Source organism: Cnephaeus nilssonii (assembly GCF_951640355.1).
Source record: "Cnephaeus nilssonii genome assembly, chromosome: 17".
NCBI lineage: Eukaryota > Metazoa > Chordata > Mammalia > Chiroptera > Vespertilionidae > Cnephaeus > Cnephaeus nilssonii.
The window spans coordinates 10,600,850-10,617,635 of record NC_137088.1 but is presented as its reverse complement, the minus strand read 5'-3'; the positions used below and the strand labels follow the sequence as shown (position 1 = coordinate 10,617,635).

The 16,786-nt window shown below is 47.0% G+C and overlaps 1 protein-coding gene across 2 annotated transcripts in view; it reads right to left on the bottom strand.

Annotated features, from left to right (window-relative positions):
* Nucleotides 1-16,786, bottom strand: part of TRANK1 (tetratricopeptide repeat and ankyrin repeat containing 1) — an 82,130-nt gene that overhangs the window by 41,450 nt on the left and 23,894 nt on the right. Inside the window, exons 3-9 of one of the 2 annotated variants that reach the window (XM_079795159.1) lie at nt 15,494-15,532; nt 13,372-13,498; nt 10,516-10,666; nt 8,276-8,394; nt 7,394-7,477; nt 7,036-7,174; nt 4,812-4,943 (exon numbers count right to left, since the gene is read on the bottom strand). In XM_079795159.1, coding sequence (XP_079651285.1) covers nt 4,812-4,943; nt 7,036-7,174; nt 7,394-7,477; nt 8,276-8,394; nt 10,516-10,666; nt 13,372-13,498; nt 15,494-15,532 — 791 coding nt within the window. The remainder of the gene's footprint in view (nt 1-4,811; nt 4,944-7,035; nt 7,175-7,393; nt 7,478-8,275; nt 8,395-10,515; nt 10,667-13,371; nt 13,499-15,493; nt 15,533-16,786) is intronic. The other variant, XM_079795160.1, reaches the window with a different exon arrangement.

Here is a 16,786-nt window from a genome sequence, read left to right as displayed (position 1 = left end):
TCCCCATGAGTGCTCGTCCTCCCGGTTTCCTGCCTGAGCAGCCTGGGGCAAGGGGACCAAGGTCCCTCTGCTTGCAGAACCTAAACTGCTGGCCCTGGGCAATCCACCAAAGTCCCCGAAGCAAGACGGACTTTGTGGAGTGGGAAGGACAATAGCTTTTAAGAGGTTTAGAAGTGCGCTCCTCTATACCTTTCTCCCCTCTCCTTGGCAACAAGCAAGGAGATGGGGAATCTGGTTACTAGGCAACTGTTACAGCTGTAAGGATAACAGCAAGCTGTGACTTCAGATTTCTTTATTCCCTAGAGAGGAAACAAAATATTCTTCCAGAAAAAAAGCCTGTCTGGGGACAGGAGAAAAAAGTGGCAATTGCTCTCCAATCCGGGTCTTTTTGTTGTCACTGTTTCCATCCTCCCAGCCCCTACCCTCTGGCTGCCAGCTCCGTCTGCTGCTTTGACAAATCTATTTGCCAGGCATCAAGGTGTCTCTGTGATCACAGATGCAGCAGTCTTCGTAATGGAACAGGTGTACCTCTGGGGTACAAAGACTTATGTGGGCATGGAGAGTTAAATGAACCAATACCCGATCCCCAACTTTTGTACCCATGCTTTCCTAAAATGCACTGCCTGGACCACGCACCTGTACTCAAGGTATTGTCCTACTCATGGTGTTCTCCTTCCCCATTTCCCCAATAACAACTGCCCTTCTTCCACTTTACAAAAATTAGACAAAATTTAAAAGGCCTGCCCTAGCCTGTTTGGCTCAGAGGATAGAGCATTGGCACATAGACTGAAGAGTCCTGGGTTCAATTCCGGTCAAGGGCACCTACCTTGGTTGCAGGCTCAATCCCCAGCTTGGTCAAGAGCAACCAATCCATGTCTCTCTCTCTCTCACATCAATGTTTCTCTCTGTGTGTCTCTCCCCCTCCCTTCCACTCTCTAAATATCAATGGAAAAATATTCTCGGGTGAGAATTAACAAAAAAATTAAAGTCCTACTTTTCTCTTCCCATCAAATACTCACAGTGGTAAGCAGAATCCCTTAGATTCCTAGCACCTGGCATACACACACCTTCTCTCAGTTCTTCAATCAAATACTAATCCAAGGACTGCTGTGATGAGACTCTGAGAATGTAATTAATGTCCCAGAGTAGTTGACCTTAAAATAATCAGGAAATTTTCCAGATAGGCCTGACCTAACCATTCGAACCTTAAAGGTCAAAGGTGTAGAGGTCAAAGATTCCAAGTACAAGAGAGATCTGATGCACAAGAAATTCTCCCCACTCTAAAGATAGAGGGGCCCCATGACAAGGAATGTGTGTGGTCTGTAGAAGCTGACAGCAGCCTCTGCCTGACAGTCAGCAAGGAAACTCGGACCCCAGTCCTACAACCACAGGAACTGGATTCTGCCGCAATCATGTGGACTTGAAGGAAGACCTCGAACTTTCTTAAAATATATTTTTATTGATTTCAGAGAGGAAGGGAGAGGGAGAGAGAGGGAGAAATATCAATGATGAGAGAACCACTGATCAGCTGCCTCCTGCATACCCACTACGGGGATCGAGCCTACAAGCCAGGCATGTGCCCTTGACCAGAATCGAACCCGCAACTCTTCAGTACGAAGGCCAACACTCTATCCACTGAGCCAAACCGGCTAGGACTAGGCCTCTAACTTTAGATAAGAACACAGTCCCATGGCCCAGCCGGTGTAGCTCAGCAGTTGAGCGTTGACCCAGGAACCAAGAGGTCCCGGTTCAATTCCCCTTAAGGGCACATGCCCAGGTTGCGGGCTCGACCTCCTATGGGGGGCCTGTAGGAGGAGCCAATCAATGATTCTCATCATTGATGTTTCTATCTCTCACTCCCTCTCCATTCCTCTCTCTCTAAAAAAAAAAAATCAATAAAAACATATTTTTAAAATAATAATAGTAATAACAAAGTCCCAGCCAACACCTGATTTTAGCTTCGGGAGACAATGAGCAGAAAACTCAGTCACATGGAAGTCCATCTTCTAAAAGGGAGGCTGCTCTGTGTCCTGTAGGGAGGACAAGGGATGGAACCACATTCCCATCCTGCCACTCATCTGGAGAGTGACATGGGTTCTAGGGGCCTGAGCGTCATCATCTGTGAAGCTGGACTCATGATACCTTCCTCACAGCTATCCCTGAGGGTGAGTGAGAAAACCTGCCCGGGTAAATGGCATGTGGTGGGACTTAATGGCCCTTTAACTGTTGGGACACAGCAGTAGGGGCTGGCTGAGCCTCGGGGCCAAGGCAGGCATTGTAAAAAGTCATTTCTCATTGTTTCTCCTAATGAGAATATAGGTATCTTTTTGAAGGAAGCAAATACCTCTCAGACATGTCTTCAGTTCAAAGTTTTCAATACATACAAAGTAGATTTAAAAGAAACTGAATTGCGTGTGTGTGTGTGTGTGTGTGTGTGTGTGTGCGCGCGCGCGCGCATGTGTGTTTCTATGTTCCCTCTAGCTCTATCACTTGAAATACATGCTCACAGTTGGAGCTTTATCCTCAGTTTAGACTGGAGTTGGACTTCCAATCTCAAGGTTAGATATCCCAGAAAATGTGCTTTAATATCCTAGAAAAGTGATGGATACAGAAGTATTGCTCCAGTTAAGTGAAAATCCAGAAAACACTGGCTGTGCCCACAAAGTTACTAGTAAGCTTCCAACCTACTTCCTTTCCCCCTTGCTAAGCCCCCTGGTCTGATTCTCAGAGCTGCAATCCTGAATCTGGCCACTAGGTGACATCACACCTATCTCCATTTTTGTTCTTTTTTACTGAAAAGGGGTACATATTGCAGAGTGAAAAATATCATGAGCATAGGGGTGCATATGTTCTTTCTGATTGGTGTTTCAGGCTTTTTAGGATATATTCCTAGAAGTGGGATCCCTGGCAGTTCCATTTTTAATGAAACTGAGGAAACTCCACACTGATCATAGCAGCGCGATTTACAATAGCTAAGATCTGGAAATAGCCCAAGTGCCTGTCAGTAAATGAGTGGATAAAAAAGCTGTGGTACATCTATACCATGGAATACTATGCAGCAGCAAAAAGAAGGATCTCTTACCCTTTGAGACAGCATGGAGGGAGCTGGAGAGTATTATGCTAAGCGAAATAAGCCAGTCAGACAAAGACAAGTATCACATGATATCACTCATAGGCAGAATCTAATGAACAAAATAAGCTGATGAACAAAATAGATCTGGAGACAGAATCATGGAACAGACTGTCAGATCTCAGAGTGAAGGTGGGGGTGGGTGGGTGGGTGGGTGGGAAGAGATCAACCAAAACAGTTGTATGCATATATGCATAACCCATGTGGTGAAGGCCTGGGGCGGGGGGGGGGGGGGGGAGGGGAGGGCTAGAAGGGGTCAACGGGGATAAAAAGAAACATGTAATACTTTCAACAATAAAGATATTTTAAAATGTAAAAAAATATATCATGAAATGACTTGTTTACTGAGATACCAATTATGTTTGAAACATCCATATGTATATTAAAGCAATTCTCTCTGCTGTTGACCCCTCACCAAAATGAAAAGAAAACTCAGTCACATCACTCTGGACCTACAGACCTGTGAGCTAATGAATGGGTGTTGTTTTAAACCACTTAGTTTATGGTGGTTTGTTACATAGCATAGAAAACCAACACAGTTACCCTTGTGTATTGTCCCAAATGAGGTGATGAAGATCTCGTCGAGGGCATGCAGGAGGCAGCCAATCGATGGTTCTCTCTCTCCCTATCCTCTCTCTGAAATCAATTTTAAAAACCTATTTTTTAAAAAGGTAAACAATTTCATCAATGTCCTGACTTAAATAAGTAAGTAAATAAATAAATCTCACAATAAAAACCCATAGCCCGCCCCCCCCCCCCCCCCATGGATTCCTGGGGCCCCGGTCAGTGGGGGATAACAATAGAGAAACAAACCTCACGGGCTGCTCCTGGGACCCACTGGAGAGAGAACCCTGCAATTTCCTAGGAGGACCCGCCAGACCAACAGCAGGACTTATACTTAGGCTGTGTCCAGTCCACAGGCACATTCAATTCCAAGCCGACATGTTATAATCATGAGTTTTCATATTTTTTTAAAAATCCAGCCTTCCAACGTCTCGTGCTATCAGAAGACGGCAGCAAGGCCTGGTTCCCACGATCAGCACCGGCTGCAGCCAGCCCAGACACAAGCTCCCACTGCTCCGTCACCTCCCTTCCACTGGGGCTGAGAGCCCATTACCATCTATCATCACAGCGACCCCTTCTCCAGAGCTGTGTGGGCGTGCTCAAGGCCTTCCTGCTTCACAGGCTAACAAGGTACATCTGCGTCAAAGAGCCAGCTTTTCCTCCCACGTGTCAGCCCCACTTTCAGGAAGCCTGTCTCCCCCTGGAGGGCATGGAAGGATGCAATTCCTGTGTTAGCTCCTAAGTGCCAGGAAAGCAGGATTATGTCTGTTGTCTGGTTCACAATTTATCTCCAGTGGAGCACAGATTTGGCCCTAGGACAGAGGATGTGTCCAGCCCTTGGTAACCGCGTGATGGGGCGGACCAATGCAGATGGAAGCCCATGTCCTTAAGTCATTTGACCCCACAGAAGCCATTCAAAGCCGAGAGTTTGCAATTCTTCCTTCTCTCACCCCACCTCCTCTCTGCACACAGCTTAACCTCCCAAACATGTTTAATTCAAGGCAAAGTTTACCCCTGAGCCCGTCACAGGATGGACAGGGAAAACATAATGGCCTGTTAAGTGAGTTCGCCAACGCCTGAGGCCCTCCGGCCCACAGCATGCCCTGCCGCCACTTACGCTTGATGAGGTATCCTGGGGAGTGGGCGGCGACCACGTGCAGGACGGTGCAGCCATCCTGGTCCTTCTGGTTGACGCGGCCTTTCCACTCGGGCTGGTGCTCCATCAACCACCTGAACAGATGGTTTTCCCCTGAAGGGCATTAAGATGAGTTACTGATGTTCTCTTCTCCTTACAGAACGTCAGCAAAGCAAGTCAATGTGTACCACACTGAGGCAACCGAGCGGGGAATCCAACACAGGCTGCCACTGCCACACACAGGTGGGGGAGAGCCGGGAGCTTGTGAACTGAAGGTTTTAGAAAGTTACTCACAATGCACTGAAGTCAGCTTCCCTAGAAGCAAAGCCTAAGACATAGATTCTTGGCCATGTGACTTAGTGAGAGAGGGAGCTCGAGACCGAGGGAGGGGAGCAGGATAGGACAGGGCCAGGAGGCACGCAGAGATGTGGTCCCACAGCTGCATCCACTGGGGCCTGACCCCAGGGGGAGCTCTGGAGTGTGAACTGCACCACAGAGTTGACCCACCTGGAGGCAGAGGTTGACCTCTGTACCCCCCACATCAGTCAGCTGAGACCTGCCCCTGGGAGGAAGATGAGGTTGAGGGAGAACCTCCCTGGGATGTGGTACCTGTTAGCAGAGAGCAGTTCTCTGTCCAAGCCTCCAGCACTCATAGCAAGTGGGGGTAAGCATGGTCTAAAGAGGGTCTGGGCCTGGCCAGCATGGCTCAATAGTTGAACATCAGCCTATGAACCAGGAGGTCATGGTTCAATTCCCAGTCAGGGCACATGCCTGGGTTGTGGGCTTGATCCCCAGTTTGGGGCGTGCCAGGGGCAGCTAATCAATGATTCTCTCTCATCATTGATGTTTCTATCTCTCTCTCCCTCTCCCTTCTTCTCTGAAATCAATAAAAATATTTTTTAACAAAATAAAAATAAAGAGGATCTGGGCGGGCCTAAGAGTGCCCATCAAGTCAGTATCTCCAAAGAGATTACTACATTACTATCAATAGGACATATATTTTAAAGTCTTTTCACAGACTCCTTTCCTTGTAGCTCCTGGGATCGAGGAAAGCCCACATTTCTGCCAATTTGGTAATACCACTTATCACCACATCAGAGGTTCCCTCTCAGAAACTAATCAGGGATGAACTTGAAGACCTGATCTCACGGGTACCTGCCTATACTCACAGGAGCCGCCTTAAAAGAGTAGACAGGATGAGGAATTGTGCCTTTCATAACCAGAGGCACACTTCTCTGGGTTCCAGATTCCTAGTTTGAAGCTGGGAACATGGATCAGATTGCTCTTAATCAAACTTTACTTGGTGTGTTATCTAACAAACCACATGTAAGAATAAAATCTCTTACAGATTCCTCAGTACATATAGTGAATGATGGCAGGGCAAATCTGGCTAAAGCAAAGATGGGGGCCCAGGTCTTCAAGCCTCTGGCCACCACCACTCTCTCATTCCGGGAGATGATATGGCCTAGAAGAGGAAGACTGCCTAGACAAGTTCTCTTGGCCCTTCCGGCTGTAAAATGATGCGGGTAAATGTCCATCAGAGATGCCACACCTGCTTGGAAAAGAAAAACAAGCTCCCGTCGAAAGTGGAGGGAGGGGGAGAGAGAGAGAGAGAGAGAGAGAGAGAGAGAGAGAGAGAGAGAGAGAGAGAGAGAGAGAAGAGAGAGATAAAGAGAGAGAAAGAGAGTTTTAACAATAACATTTTTTAAGAAGTTTATGGAAATAGAGGTCCTTTAAATTTTAAAGTCCTTTAAAGTTTAAAAGAACCACCAGCCATCTGTGTTGGCAACAGCCAGTGCTTCCCATCCTCCCCCCACCACAGTCGGCCCTCCAGGCTACAGAAAATGAACCTGAACCTGGGAAAAGACCACATCTGCCTTTGTGGGTGGGAGGAAACTCCACAGCTCTCCTGGGAGCTCTGCTCAGCAAGGTTGTGGGTCCCAGGCTCCACCCTACTGCCAGGACCTATCTAGGAACACAGATCCTTTCAATCTGGGCCTCTGTAGCTACGAGGTCCCGGGAGAAATAAAAAGGATGCTGCTGCCCGGCTGCCTTCATGCATTTGAATAATCACTCACTGAATATTTAAAACATCTGAACAGTCTCCATTCACGTGGCTTAAATTCTGCTTTCATTTGAGCTGAGAGGAGCGCCAGAGCTCAGAGCCCGAGGGGCAGCTGGGAGGTGTTACCCGGAGAACACTCACTTGCTTGGATACAGAGTCGCATGAGGGCATGAAGAGGGTACGGTCCTATGGTCTCGATGCTCGCGCCAATGGAGATAAGCCACTGGACTAACTTGGGCACTTGTTCCATTTTCTCATAAAGTCCAATGAAGACATATTTCTGGGAAAGAAAAAACACAGGAACAACCATGAAAGTCACTGTATCAACATGAAACTTTCAACTCCTTCACCCATAAAGCTCAGAATCAGTAAAACCTGGACTTGTTGTGGCCCAAGCATAAGATTATCATAAATAACAAATTTGCAGTTGGGCAGCTGAAAAAAAAGGTCCCAAATCCAAGCCCAAAGTAAAACCATACCCTTCAAAAAGCCACCCTACCTCAAAGAGACTTTTCAGTGATAACTCTGGGACATGGATATTTCTTGGTAGTCGATCTTTTTTCGCTGACAGAAGGAGAAATGACTGGTGAAGGCAGAACGATAAAAGATTAGAATAATGATGTTCTCCATGTAGGTGATTAGAGCCAAAGTATCCTTAAGCTTTAAAACAAACAAAACAAAATACCCTCTGAACCTGTCTCCTTTTTTAGGCCAGCTGCCAACTTTTCCGCCTAAGCAACGATAATCAAGGTACAAAGGGCTTGTACCTTGGTTGCAGGCTCCTCCCTCACCCAAGCTCTGGTCAGGGCAAGTGCAGAAGGCAACCAATTAATGTGTTTCTCTCACATTGATGTTTCTCTCTGTCTTTCCCTCTCTCTTCCACTCTCCCTAAAAATCAATGGAAAAATATCCTCAGGTGGATTAACAAAAAAATAAAATTAAAAAAATTTAAGCCCTAACTGGTTTGGTTCAGTGGATCGAGCATCGGCCTGTGGACTTAAGGGTCCCAGGTTCGATTCCAGTCAAGGGCATGTACCTTGGTTGTGGGCACATCCCCAGGAGAGGGTGTGCAGGAAGCAGCTGATCGATGTTTCTCTCTCATTGATGTTCCAAACTCTCTATCCCTCTCCTTTCCTCTCTGTAAGAAAATCAATAAAATATATTTTTAAAAAATAAAAAAAATTTAAAAATTTAAAAATGGAAGCTAGCTAATTAATATAGCTCAGTGACTTTCCATCTTTAAGGATGTTCTAGTTAAAAAGTTATTTTGGCATCAAGATAAACAAACGCTAAGTTACAATGCCCCGGGGACAACAGAAAGAAACCAGTTCATGTACAAGGTGCTTTCCCCACAAGAGAGCCACCATCTCCTTTTACTTACATGCCATAATCCTTTCTTTGCCAACTTCTCTATTACTGATTGCCACACTTCTGTGGCGAATCCAATGGTGAAAATGTGATCAAAGTAGGGCAAGAAACTTTGCAAAACAATGGGGTCACCTGAAAAAAAGTGCCATCATTTAGAAGTTTTAACTTGGGGCAAGTCTAGAACATTTGGGCAAAGGTCCTCTAATTAAGATCACACAGAGACAAACAAAAAATTAAAGATGTATGGAGTTGCAATCATTTTCAATTCGGGTGACAATCAATCCCCTAAGAGTCAGACAGCATAATGTGAGCCACCTTTCACTTAGCCCTTCTATTCACCAAATCCAGCAATATGTGTTCATATTTAACCCCTCAAACATACCAAGAGGGCAGTGGCTATTATCTCCATTTACGGAGAAGGAAATGGAAGCTTAAGGGAAGTTACCCAATTCACTTCCTTGAAGAAAATGTGGCCAATAGTATTCTCACCCAACAGATGAGGCACTATCACAAATGAGGTCAGGCTTCGTGGCATGTCATGCTGCTAGTTCATGACCAAAAACAAGCCTGGAATCCACATCTAACAATTCTTTTAGTCAACACATTCTTCTAACCTGGTGGCCCAACAACCTTGCAAACCACAGTTCTCAAACTCACGATGAGAAGAACATCCAAGGGGATAGGGCGGACAGACTAACATAGCGCCTCTTCCAGAGTTATTCATTTCCAAAAATAAGTAAATATCAAAATAATTATGTATTATATGAAAGGCTACAAAATTTCACAAGTATATTTTCCAAAATTTAAAATTTGGGCATGGGCATACTCTCCTTGGTAGAAAAGTTGGGGCTGCATCACCCCAAGAAGTCCCGCTAACTGCTCCCTCTAAGGATGGGGGCAGAGGGAAACCACCCCGATTTCTCCAGGGGCAGTCACCAAGAGTGGTTGTGCAGCCAGCGGGCTCTGACAGGAGAAGGACTTTCGAAGGACACGCAGAGACGATGGGGAAGTGCAGGCAAGGGACAAGCCATGTGGTTCTGAAAGGGGAAGCTGCAGGCCCTGGCGGCAAGCGACCAGCTGGAAACCTGAAGCTCTCCTACCGCTCCGTCTAGGGGACACGGCGGTGCCCACTTCCAGCCCCGTCACTCACTGCCTGACATGCTCTTACCCCTCTCTGTGCCAAAGTCTGTAGGGCTCCACCCACAGACCACAGAAGTCACTCTCCCACAATCGCAGTGGAACAGCTGGATGCCTAGCTTTGAGTCTGTGGCCAGCAGTGATTTCCCCACTTCTGAAAGCCAAAAACCACACTCCACCAAGTCTAGCACGTGCCACTATTCACACTCTAACGTCTCTAGAGTATGTGTTCCAATCAATGTCGTGTCTCGATGGCAGAACATAAACTAGTGGCTCATCTTAAATCAATGAGAACTTAAATGGGATCAAGCGTAATATTTGAAAACAACGGCCTGGTTACTGGAGGGACTTCAGAAGGAGCCCTTTGTCACTGGCAAGGAGTATACTACACTGAGCTTTATGGTTTTCTGTCCAGGCCACGGACAAAGCTGCCCCATGGGCCAGGTGATTCGAGTAAGAATCTAGTGGTGATGCTCAAGGCCTCCCACGCGTCACTCCCAGACTGAGCATGTGGGTCCACCGCTGAAGCGAGCATCACAGCTGCGACACTGAACACCGCTGTCCGCTTTCACAGGCCGCTGTCAGCCCTTTCGGGTTATTTTCACAGCAAACCAGAATATTTTCTGAACACATTGGAGAAATATGCAAAAATCATAAGGAAGCACAAAAATCACATAAAGCAAGTAGTAGTATAAATAGGGAAAACTATGAATAGCAATAGGAATTAGTCATTTTTTACAAAGGCATGAGCCGCCAAAGCTTTCAAAATACTTTCTAATGTGAAAGCCAGTTTTATTCAAACTACATAAATCAGCCACAAAAAGCACCCTGTAATCATCTCCCCAGGAGCCTGAGTCCTGCAGGGGGAATTAAAATAAAATAACTAGGACTGGAAGGAAGAAAGGAAGGGAAGAGGGGAGGGAGGAAGGGTAAGAGGGAGGGAGATAGGGATGGAGGAAAGGAAAGGATGCAGGGAGGAAGGGAGGGAGAGAGGGGAGAGATGTAGGGAAGAAGGAAGGGAGGGAGGGAGGGAAGGGATGCAAGGAGGAAGGATGGGAGGAAGGAAAGGAGGGAGGGGAGAAAGAGGGAGGGAATGCTTCCCGGAGTCAGACTTACTGCCCATAGTGGTGAAGACTCCCACAAGGAAATCAGCAAACTGGCTCTGATCACTGCTGCCCTGCAGAAGTTGAAGACCCTCAAAGAACATGCGAGCAGCTTCATAATGCTGGAGCAACTTTAGCAAAGAATAACCAGCGCGGTAGTATCCCTGGAACGAAAATAGGAAAACCTTACCATCTCTCAAGTGCTGCTGAGAGGATGAGCAAGATTGCAGGGGGGGGGGGGGGGGGGGTGGATCCTAGAATCTCACTTCCGTGTTAACACAGATCTCTAACAGTCACTGCCCATCAGACTGCCACATGATGTCCTGTGCAACATTTTTCCTGTCATTTTCTAACTGCTAAGAAAATAATCACTTTCAAATCTATGACGTAGAACACAGAGAGAAGGAAGCTGGCCTGCTTCCAATTACATGTGTAATTTATTTATCCATGACTCAAATCACAGCTGTGCAAGAAGAGAGGAATGAAAAAAATTCTGCGACTACAGTGTTCTGGGAAAGAATGAGCTTGTCATGTAACACAGAAATTGTTTCCTGCTCCTTTCAATCAAAGTAAACACAATTTGCACTGTGGATGTATAGGGAAAAATTGTAATCATAAGCATTGAGAATTACGAAGCTCCACATTATAGGCAAAAAAAATAATTTTTTTTATTTCTGTAGAGAGAGGAAAATTACAAGGATTCATGATGCAAACGGCCTCCCATGCCCTGGCCAGGTGGCTTGCTTGTCATCCCGTACACCACAAGGTGGAGGGTTTGATTCCTGGTCAGAGCACATATCTAGGTTGTGGGTTTGATCCCAGGTCGGGGTGCATGTGGGAAGCAGCCGATCAATCAACTGATCAATCAATATTTCTCTCTGAGTGCTGCAGAAGGAATTAAAATAAAATAACTATTTATTTTAGTTATTTTATTTTAATTCCTGTCCCCAAAGTCCACTTAACACCAAATCTCTGATTATTTTTTGATTTGTCTTAACTTTCATTTGAAAGTCTAAACTTTAGAGAACAATCAGAAAAAAAGTGTTTTATTTTCCAACCAGGCAAGCTGGTACAGAATTTCCCATTTCTCTGAATTCCTCAGATTTAAGTCTCATCTTTTTATTTTGGACACAGAGATTAGGGGGGATCAGAATATGTCACCCCAAAATATGGGACATGAGAGCTGCTTAAATCCCCTCTCTCGGGGAAGCTTTAAGGCCCTGAAGGAGATAGAAAGTCGGCACTGAGATGAGCCTGCACAAGCAAACCTCGCTGATAGCCCTTATCTGCCATTAGTTTCTCCGTATGTTTATTTCTCCACAGTTCACAGACCCTCAGGTCTTTAAAACCCTGTCCTTTGTCTTGTCACGTCTCCACAATGTAATCGCTCTTCGTTACAAAAGATAAATAAACTCTCCGGCCAGCCCACTTCTTTGGAGTCTTCACTTCTTTTCTCAGGAGGCCCCCATGTCACATAGAAAGTAACATCAAATAAAATCTGGCCGGGCCGGCATGGCTCAGTGATTGAGCGTCAACCTATGAACCAAGAAGTCACAGTTCGATTCCCTGTCAGGGCACATGCCTGGGTTTCGGGCTTGATCCGCAGTAGGGGGTGTGCAGGAGGCAGCCAATCAGTGATTCTCTCTCATCACTGATGTTTCTCTCTCCCTTCTTCTCTGAAATCAATTTAAAAAATATAAATCTGTATGCTTGTTCTCTTGTTCATTTGCAGGACCCTAAGCCACTGAACCAAAAGAGGGTTAAGGAAAAGGTGTTTTTCCTCCTCCACAATGGAGGGCATTTGGAGGAGGGACAATCAGGGGGAAAGAATGGAGATGGAGAGAGACACCCAGGAGCTCTGGGTAAAAATGGGGGAGGGGTCCTGGTTGCTATGCTGTCAGGGGCTGCTGCAGGTTTGGTCACTCAAAATCGGTGTGGCTCAGTGGTTGAGCATCATCTATGAACCAGGAGGTCACAGTTCGATTCCGGGTCAGGGCACATGCCTGGGATGAGGGCTCGATCCCCAGTGTGGGGTGTGCAGGAGGCAGCCACTCAATGATTCTCTCTCATCATTGATGTTTCTATCTCTCTCTCCCTCTCCCTTCCTCTCTGAAACCAATAAAATATCCTATACAATAAAAGGCTAATATGCAAATCGACCGAATGGCAGAACAATGGTTCGCTATGACACGCACTGACCACCAGGGGCAGATGCTCAATGCAGGAACTACCCCTGGTGGTCAGTGCGCTCCCACAGGGGGAGCACTGCTCAGCCAGAAGCCAGGCTCATGGCTGGCAAGCGCAGTGGCAGTGGAAGCACTAAGGATGTCCAACTGCCAACTTAGGCCCACTCCCTGCGGGGAGCCTAAGCCATCAGTCGGACATCCCCCAAGGGCTCCCAGACTGAGGGCTCCCAGACTGCAAAAGGGCGCAGGCCGGGCTGAGGGACCCCTCCAAGTGCACGATTTTCGTGCACTGGGCCTCTAGTATATATATAAAAGAATTGGTGTCATGTTGTCCACCAGTTTGCAGCTGAAGTAAAGCTTTACTATCATGAAACCTGTAAACAGCAAAGAACATGAACAGACTATAAATTTGGTGTCACTACTTCAGAACAAAACGAGCTCAAAGGATCTCCACCGCACTCCATCCACCAAGAGCCCAGCTCTGCTCTCCCCTACAAGGGCATTTCAACACTTGGCCATCATTGGTTCCGCCCTACTCTGGGTACCACTCACATGCCCCATGAGCACCTGTGTTAAGTGCAAAGGGAGTTGAATGAGAAGCACTCCCATTTTAGAAGGGAGGGGAGGAGGCAGGCTAAGAGGAAGGAGGCAGCAGCTGCCCCCAGCGGTCCCTTGCACCATACCTTCACGTAGGTTGGATCCCACTGGAGACACTCCTTGGCAGCCACAAATGCCTCGTTCCATTTCCCAAGGTTGTAAAAGGCATTGGACTTGTTGCACAGAAGCACAGCCAAGTCCCTGGGGGGAACCCTGTGAGAAAGAACAAGCTGGAGATCCATAAAACTATCTTCCTGCAAATACAGAAAACAATCCTTAAAGACCATCACTCTGATCCTGACTGCTGTCATGCCCATGGGGTTTAGGCAGGAAATGTGCCAGGTATGCCTATCAGAGCTGACCCTTGGGCGCCCCTAGAAATCCTGGGGCACTTACAAGGTACAATCTGTCCTTCCTCACGCCCAAATCCTCTGCTCCCAGCTTTTAATGACAAATGTTCTCAACACTTTGGTGCCACTTCCTACTGATCTGCACAGATCTCTTCATTTTTTAGAGACTGTTCCTAAGGATGGAGAGGATGGAAGTTTCCCACTGAGTGTGAGCAGAGGCCAGACACAGTGTGAACCGCTCCACGTGCATGCTCCTCCTGAATGGAGGCAGAGCTTATCACAGGAAGGGCCGTCAGAACACGTGACCACAGCATCCCCACGGACCCACTGGGAGAGACCCAGGCCAAGCACTATTCTATCATACTGGCAGGACCCAGAGCCAGAGTACAAACAAGGCCCACACACCATGTGGCTAATCTGCACTGCCCAATAGAGGAGCCACTAGCCACATGTAGCTGTTTAAACTTAAATGAATTAAACAAAATGTAAAATTCAGTTCCTTAGTTGTATTTGCCACATTTCAGTACTCAGTAGTCACCTTCTATATTACAGATCATCTTCATGGTCACAGAAAGTCCTATTGGACAGTGCTAGTCTAAGGATCTGAAGGCCATAACTCAAGCTTACAAACTGCTCAGTAAAGCACATCCTACCCTCCTCTAATTTATAATACCTGGGAGGCAAGGTTCAAATTTAGAACTGCAGGCACTGTCAGGGCAGGGTGAGCCAGGCCTGTGCCCCTGCCCAATCTCTCTCCTCTTTCCACCTCAGCCTTCATCCTGGCCTGGAGGAGATACAATTCCAAGCTCTGTCCACACCCCTGACCTTGGCCAGACCTCAGAAGAATGGATGCAGATAGGAGGCTCATGCAGGGCCTGGGAATAGGGTCCATGGGCAGAAATTCCTGGGCCCTAGTACCCCAAGTGTGGACCAAAGGGGATGAAAGGGTTCTGGATGAAGCCCCTGGCCCAACAGACTCCTGTGGGGAGGGGTACAGCTGGGGGAAGGTCAAAACAGGTCCCTCTAAAGCATGGGCAGGATGGGGCCTCTCTTGCCTGGGTCTCGGGGTAACACAGCTGCAAGGTTAGTGCTGAAATCAGGTCAGAAGAAGGAAGAAAACACAAAATATATCACAATATGTTAACTAAAACACAAAAGCCATTGAATTCAAGACACACGGGGGGGGGGGGGGGCGCGAGAAGCAAGGCGAATTCTATTTTATTGAATATTTTCAATTGTGAAAATTATACCAATCACTAAAGAAAAGATAGGTGATGCAGATAAGCACAAAACTAAAGCAAAGAAAAAAAATCACCCCTACTACTGTCCCCACCCCAGTGCTTTACGTGCCTGGCTTCTCTCAGCACCCATCATTCCCTCTAGGGCCAGAGATGAGACTCCAAAAGCACAGAAGAGGCAGTGGGGCATCCAGTGGGTGACTGGCAAGGGAGCTGTGACTGGAGTGTAGTAGATGCCCTGGTGTCGGGCCGATACCCTGGCCAGTGCAGCCATCCCCACCTGCAGTGAGTGTTGGCTGCAGCTAGGGGCTCCAGAGATTTACCCTCAGCCTAATGGGAGCACCCTCTCCCAGGAAGTTATGCTCCTGCTAGGGACTGAATTGTGTGCCCCAACCCCCAATTCATATGTTGAAGCCCTAGCCCCCAATGTGATGGTGTTTGGAGATGGGGCTTTGGGGAGGTGATTAGGTTTAGATGAGGTGGTGAGGGTGGGGCCCTCGAGATGGGGTTAGTTGCCTTACAACAAGAAACACCAGAGAGCCTCCTTGCTCTCTCTCTCTCTACCATATGAGGACACAGTGCGAAGGTGGCCGTCTGCAAACCAGGAAAAGAGTTCTTACCAGGCACCGTACTGGCCAGCAGGATCCCAGGCTCCAGAACTGTGAGAAATAAATTCCTGTTGGTTAAACCGCCAGTCTATGGTATTTTGTTATGACAGTGCATGCTGACTAACACAGCCCCCCTCCCTAGGACAACTCCCAGGGGCTGGACAGCCTACAGCCAATGATGGACTAATATGGGAATCAAAGTGTCAGCCCCTTATCCCAAAGTGGGACCAGCTCTGCAGTACAACTCATCCTCCCAAGTTCGCTGGAGATGAGACTAAAGGGGACTCCAGGTGAGACAATATCCCTGCCTGGAGCCTTCCCCTGCCCCATCCTGCTTCCCTCAGTCCCCATCTCCTGAGAGCATTTGCTCTGCAAACCACATGCACCTAAATCCCTATATCAGCAGGAAGACAGGCAGCAAGTGACGGGCAAAAGACACAGTGTCAGGAAGGTCCATGAAAGGCAACATGTCAGGGTCCGGGCAGAAGTCCCTTTAGCAGTCACACAGCTAGTAAGTGGTGGAGCTAAGATTTGAACACTCAGTGTGGGGTCAGTCTGTGATCATAACCACTTTCCAACGCTTCCTCTTTAAGAAAGCCGGATGTTTTGCCCTGAATGAGGAGCTCTAGGCCCAGCTCTGACAGTTCTGATTTGACCCAGAAAGGGCCAGAATGACAGAAATACAGGCCAAAGCCAATTATACTCAAGTCCAGCTAGAGTGCAGATATTATGGTGATAGAGAGGTAGTGTTGGGAATCATGTTTCAGTAATTTAATTCGGTGTCATTTCTAAGTACAAGTTTAGGCTGTATGTACCCACAAATAGCCAAGCTCTTGCTTCTTCTACTATGGCTATTCACAGAATATGATCTGGGAACCTCAGGGGGGAAGGGGTTCCCCAAGACCATTTTAGGTAATCCACAAGGTCAAAATTGTAGTAGACTGAATAATGTTCCCCCAATAATGTTACCTTTTACGGCAAAAGGGACTTTGCAGATGTGTTTAATTTATGAATCTTGAGAAGAAATTGTCCCAGATTATATACAATCACAAATGTAAGGATGAGAGAATGAAACCAGGCAGAGGAGAAGGTGATGTGATGTCAGATGCAGATTGAAATAACATGCTTTGAAGATGGAGAAAGGGGCCACAAGCCAAGGAAAACGGGCAGTCACTCAAAGTTCAAAAAGGCAAGGAAATGGATTCTCCTCTGACACCTTGATTTTAGCCTTGTTAAGACTCATTTCGGACTTCTGTCCTCCAGAATTGTAAGATAATAAATTTGTATTGTGTGAAGCCACTAAGT